The sequence below is a fragment of the Monodon monoceros genome, unplaced genomic scaffold, assembly GCF_005190385.1.
Source record: "Monodon monoceros isolate NGI ecotype Baffin Bay Population unplaced genomic scaffold, NGI_Narwhal_1 Super_Scaffold_18, whole genome shotgun sequence".
Taxonomy (NCBI): domain Eukaryota; kingdom Metazoa; phylum Chordata; class Mammalia; order Artiodactyla; family Monodontidae; genus Monodon; species Monodon monoceros.
Genome location: NW_021703774.1, coordinates 31434226 through 31440225, shown reverse-complemented (window position 1 = coordinate 31440225; position 6000 = coordinate 31434226). Strand labels below are relative to the sequence as shown.

Sequence of the window (6000 nt, the reverse complement as noted above, 5' to 3'; positions counted from 1 at the left end):
TGACACTCCAGTGGAGATAAAAAGCAGTAATCTTCCAAGGCAGTGTAGGATTTAGTGTCAAAATGGATATGTGAATTAAGAGGCACATAATAAGTACTCAATATATGTTAGCTACTTTAGAGTGGTGTTACATAGCAACTGGAGACTACACAGTTCCTGTTGGTTCCTGACAAATTCAAAGCAAATATTTTAAAGAACTGCAGAAATATTCTGGCAAAATGAAGCCACAATTTTAGAAAAGGATCATAGAACTTTGATCAATATAGAGAACAAGCTTTATTTCTGAAACTGTAATTATTAAACATCGACCAAAGATTGGTTGAGATGAAAACAAACTATGTTCTGGTCGTATGTGAGAGGATCCACTGGAACTTGAGGTTAAGGCCAGAACTTTAAGGATCATTTATTGAGACAAATACATGAGCTGCAAATTATCTTGAAAGTTCTGGCTATGCTATGACCAAGTTCTACAACATGTGGGCCCTTTGAAAACCATCATCACTCAAAACTGAACAATCTGTTCTGCTTTCTGTGAAAAGTTGACTCAACTTTTTGGGGACTACTTTTAGACTATTTGGGAAAATCTATATTCTCTGGTAAATTAAAAATTTATATGTATTCCCATAACAAAAAACTGGACTTTCCTGAAGTAAAAATTTTATATGCCTTCATGCTTGAAAATTCTAAATTGTTGGAACCATCTAAGATCACTTCTAAACCCTCTCTCCTTTAAAAAAATTAATGACATTACTCGAGTTACAATGCTAATGGCTAAGTATCAGTGTCAGAAAAAATCCTCACATATAATAGTATTTATTCTTATCTAAAGCAAATGCAGCTAAAACTGAGCATACTTGTGGAGAAGTCTGGCAGTATGTCTTTGTAAAAGGTTTCTAAAGACCAATAGTATCTGTGAAACTGGGCCTCTATTGAGGCAGATCCCAGGCTGAAGTGATGTACGACTACTTAACTCATAACATCAAGACTTTCCTACACCAGCTTTATTTAAAACACAAATAAAGTATTTCTCTTTATGTAATGGCAAATGGTTCAAATAATGCTGAAAATGAATCATTGACTAATACACGGCTTTAAATATGAAACAAAATTATTTTTAAAAAGCAAAAGAATAAAGGTTATATACAAAAGGGACCTGGAATCTACAAGCCGATTCCAAAAATGAAATGAGTAGAAAATCTGCGGTGAAACCAGAACATTCCACCCTTGCTTTGGAGAAGGGCTATTAGATAACATTCAGTCAGCTGAAGATGGATTGGTAGAGAAGTGTCTATACATAAATTTCAAGTCAGTTTTGCTTGTGTAGAATCATCCAGATCTTCCCAAAACTGAATGGGCAATCCTGTGGCTTTCTTCCTTTTCCATATTCCCAAAAACGCTACATGAAGTTCAACTCTTGATGAGCCGCTTACAACAGCAGTTCCTTAGGAGCCAACATGACAGGTGGGTCAGATTTCCCTATGAGAAACAAAACCGGCCACCTATAGCAAAATATCAAAATGGGCAGGTCCTTTCCTCTTCCTTCTGATTTTGCACACTATGTCTCCTTTCAAGACTATTATCCCCATCATACTTGTTCCTTCACAGTCTAAACCTTGAGGTGATATGAAGGAGACCAACATCAAGAAAAGAAAATTCAATTCGGAAATGAAGAAAACTGGAAGGTATACAATACACCCCCAGAGCATCTTGATAATCCCTGCTACTGTACAATTCAGCATACTGCTACAGTCCATAGATAAATAATGGCAGCTTGAATGAGTTCATTTCCGCCCCCCTCAGGTGTTTAAAGGGCACCAAATAAATACTGGGCAAGAGGAGTTTGCTAGGAGAATTAGAAATTAAGTTAACCAATTTTTATCCCTGTGATAATTCAATGCTAGTAAGGTGGCAAGTACTGAAGAAGAGAAGGGACAACTTTCTTACTAAAAAATAAATTCCTGTAATCATTATGTCACCATCTCTTATTAAGAATCCAAGGAATCCCAGAAATAGAAAATTAGTTTCAGAGGACCCCTGAGGCACTTTAAAGCCTTAAAAAATTACAGTAATAATAAATCAGCTATTGCTCTTCAGAGGCTTACAGAGCAGTAGAAGCATGAAAATCACATCCAAAAAGTTATGTCCAGATTACAGGTTTCCTGAGCTGCTCAGCTGTCTCTAGAAGCTTAGTTGAATTTTCCAAATACCTTTAAAAAGACGTACAATTTAACACAGACTGAGTGGATTTTTTTGTTTAGTGGTGGCATGAAATTTGGTCCTTAATGGTAGCAGCTGTCTTCATCCTTTTCAAACTCAGGTAACAGTAGGTACATTAGGATAATACATAAAAGAAATAATACAACAATGGGGGAAAAAGCCAAAACTGACAAACACCTCAAGGAGTCACTAAGTTTTCTTGTACCCTTTCACTTAGGTCTCCCGCTCAGTCTTTTTGTGGAGAGAGGGGTAAGACAGAACTTTTTTCTCAAAGATGCTAAACAATGGCATCAAATGGACAAAACGACTACCAAGGGACTTTAAAAATCTGACCCCAAGGAATCCAGAACACACATGGATAATTCAGAGGTATATTTCTTATTTGGGGAAAATTCTAGACTAAAGAAATGATCATTTTGGATAAATGTTATAATAGATGAAACTAAGTCCAGTTTTTGGTGAGTCTTTTTTTTGTGTTTTTGTTTTAAATGTTCTACTACAACCTTCAGCTATCAATCATTTCTGATAGCTCAAGCAGAAGGTCATCTTCATCCTTCCCAGGATCCAGGTCAATCTCAGCTTCTAATTTGCCTCCTGAAATCTCCCAAATTAATTTCTCAAAATCATCCTCCATAGACAGTAGCGGCTTCCCTGTTGAGGCAGAGCTGAGTCGGCGAGTTTTTGTGGCCACCTGGGATGAGGAAGGGCCAGATACTTCTGGTGGGGAAGGATCTGAAGAGGACTGGGTTGGAGGCAGCACAAAACTGTAAGAAAAAAAAACCCAAAGGATTATTAGATGATTGCCCTTCATCAATGGTTGGCTGGACCACCCAGTCTCAGGTACACAAAGAATTTTAGCAAAGAGTTGTTTCTGAAGACACACATAAACAAAGAATTGTTTTACTGATTTGGGATAAAGCATTTTCATCCTTTAAAGGAGAATCCAGACAGGTGTTTAAAAACTGTTTTCAATAATACAGGCAAAATATAAACAACAGCACCAAAAGAGAACAGCAACCTTGAATATCATGTTTTCCTGCAATTAATATGAAGTTTAGCAGATTTATTTAGATGTGGCTAAACTGTAAATTTTTCAAATTATTTAGCAGTGTTATTCTCTACAGAGCATAAACAATAATAGCGGCCTAAACTTTGGTTAAAAAGAATCGCAAGGTATTACCTGTCTCTAGGTTTTTCTGTCTCAGGCACAGTGACTGATTTGTCTTCAGAGAGAAGTGGGACAATAGCCTACAAAAGTGAGAGTAAGGTAATTCAGTGGGAGAGTCAAGCTTTTAAATTTGAGCAGATTCATTTTCTCTGCTGCCTTCTTAGAACCATTCTTTAAGCCTGGGAATCCAAGAATAAATCCAAAGACTGAGGGTACAAATAAGCAAAATATCTTAATTAGGTTAAAAAAAAAATTCACCCTGCCACTGCAAATGTTTAAGCTGTAAACATAATATACAGTAACAACCTAAACAACTAAAATGCTTAGGAATTGACAAACTATTACACATAATACAGAGAGAGCTAACAGAGAATTCATCTTGCCCACTTTCCTACCACACAGACTAAAGCACCACTGAGGTGGATTTCCTTCTTACCACAGCTGCTTTTTTGGCTGGGCTTTTCTGCAGGACACTGCTGGAGGTGAGTGGTTTCACAGATGCAATGACAGCAGAGTGGGCCTCCACTGCCCTGCGTTTTTGGGCCACTTTGTGTGATGAGACAACTTTAGCCACAGATGGCTTCACATTCATTTTAGGTTTAGCTACAAGACAGAAAACATCTGATTAAAAGCTAGAATAATCCCCTTTTTACATGGAGAATAACTCAGAATATCAAAATTTCTTCTCAGCAATTTAGAAACAGCACAAATAAGTAAAAAAACGAACCAACCAACTAACCAAAAAAGAAAACTAGACTGAAAATGATCCACCAGCAATCTGCACTACACTTGGTCGTAATATACACACACACGTGTATATATATACACATGTATCTACATACGTGTGTGTGCATGTACATATATGTATACACACACACACACACTCTCCCCCCCCCCTCTCTCTCAAACAATTCCTTTCAGTGCCTCTTGAATTTGCTACTGCTCTTTGCTTCCCTGGTGTTTTTCTCCTTCAAAACCAGAGGGAAAAGGCACCATGGAAAGTTTTAGACAAAGCCTTATAAACAGCAATTTTAAATTGTGAAAAAGGAACTCATCTAGTCTTTCTGTCTTTTTAAATAGAATTTTCAGAAATATTACTACCCACCTGTGTGACCAGTATACAAAGGCAAATGAAATTCAACCCAATTATTGCCAGGCAGTCACTGAAACTTGGTAATTTTGAAATTCTAAAGCAAAATGCACTAGAAAAAACATTCACCTTTACCCCTTTTTTCCAAGGTCTGTGTTGCACCTTTCACATTCAGTTTTGAGTGCCCAATCCCTGAGGTTTCCACCTCTGTCTTCTGGGATATCTTTGAATGAGGCCGTTTAGTCAGGAGCCGTGTGATGTCTGGCACGGTAGCGAGCACTGGTTTCTCTGCTAACGGGGTGTTGCAAGTGTCTAAATCTCCCCGAAGGAGTGTCAAAACTGATTTTTCCTTCTGTGAGGTTCCCTTCTCCGACAGTTTCTGCACATGCTTTTCCCTCACTGTCTCACATCTCTTGACTTGAATTTTAGTGATGTCAACTGCTGTGGTCTCATCTGAAGTCTATGGATAAATTTAAACGACAGAATTAAAATCTAGTACCTCCAACAACCTGTATGATGATAATTATTGTTTATAAGTTACCAAGCTAACATCTAAGTCAAGCAAAGTTTCACATGATCTAGAACACAAGAGCTTTTGCCTTTTATATGATATTAAATAGAAAGATCAAGATAAAAGATTAAAGATGTGTGGAACAATAAAAACCCAAATTCTATAAGCTAGACTATCATGACCGTAAGTCTAACACAAATGGTTCCTAATCAGACACTTGCACAAAAATGTATGTACAAAGACGTTCATTATCTTAACTGGGTAAAACAAAATCCAGTCCAGAAACAGACTATATTTGTGTAATAGAACACTACGTGGCCGGTAAAAGCAATTGTCTTGAAGAATTATTAATATGGTAAAGTCAAAGCAGGCTGCAAAATGATACACTGTAGTGTTCTCACCTATGTTCTAAATATGAGTTAAACATTAAACAAGTTCACGTACATACATATACAAAGAAAAGGCCTGAAAGAAATGCATCAAAAAAACTAAGGGTGGTGACATCTGGAATGTGGAATTATAGGGTTCCTCATTCTTTTTAAAAAATAAAAATTCCTGAGTTTTATAAATGAGTAGCATTACTCTCAAAGGCAAGGGAAAACTTAGTTTAAAAAATATGAATGGCCAATTAAAAACAACTTTAAAAGGGCAGAAAACACCGATATACACAGAAGTACAGAAAACTCTCATAGAAAATTATAAGCATAGTGAAAGACTGTTTACCTGGATATATCAGTGAAGTGTTAAATAGAAAACTTATAAACTAAAACTAAAAAGCACATATACCATTCATCTAGCCTTTGCTTGCCATGGACAAAATTATAAAATGATTCTAAATAAACTCACCTCTTTAGCCTCTGTTCTAGTAACACTGCTCTGAGAAGCAACAACACTTTCTTCTTTAAGTTTCCTCTCTTCTTTTATACCTAGATTCACATTAAACACATCACTAGTAATTTTATTCATGCTGCAACCTTGTAACAGATGAAGTTAAACAAAACTTTTCTTAATAAA

General features: G+C 36.5%; 1 protein-coding gene across 2 annotated transcripts in view; it reads right to left on the bottom strand.

Annotated features, from left to right (window-relative positions):
- Window positions 1-594: 594 nt before the first annotated feature.
- ZC3H11A (zinc finger CCCH-type containing 11A) overlaps window positions 595-6000 on the bottom strand; it is a 28599-nt gene continuing 23193 nt past the window's right edge. The window contains exons 12-16 of one of the 2 annotated variants that reach the window (XM_029227538.1): window positions 5833-5912; window positions 4611-4935; window positions 3822-3988; window positions 3398-3465; window positions 595-2981 (exon numbers count right to left, since the gene is read on the bottom strand). In XM_029227538.1, the coding sequence (XP_029083371.1) occupies window positions 2723-2981; window positions 3398-3465; window positions 3822-3988; window positions 4611-4935; window positions 5833-5912 (899 nt within the window). In that variant the 3' untranslated portion in view covers window positions 595-2722. Of the gene's footprint in view, window positions 2982-3397; window positions 3466-3821; window positions 3989-4604; window positions 4936-5832; window positions 5913-6000 lie in introns of both variants that reach the window. The other variant, XM_029227537.1, reaches the window with a different exon arrangement.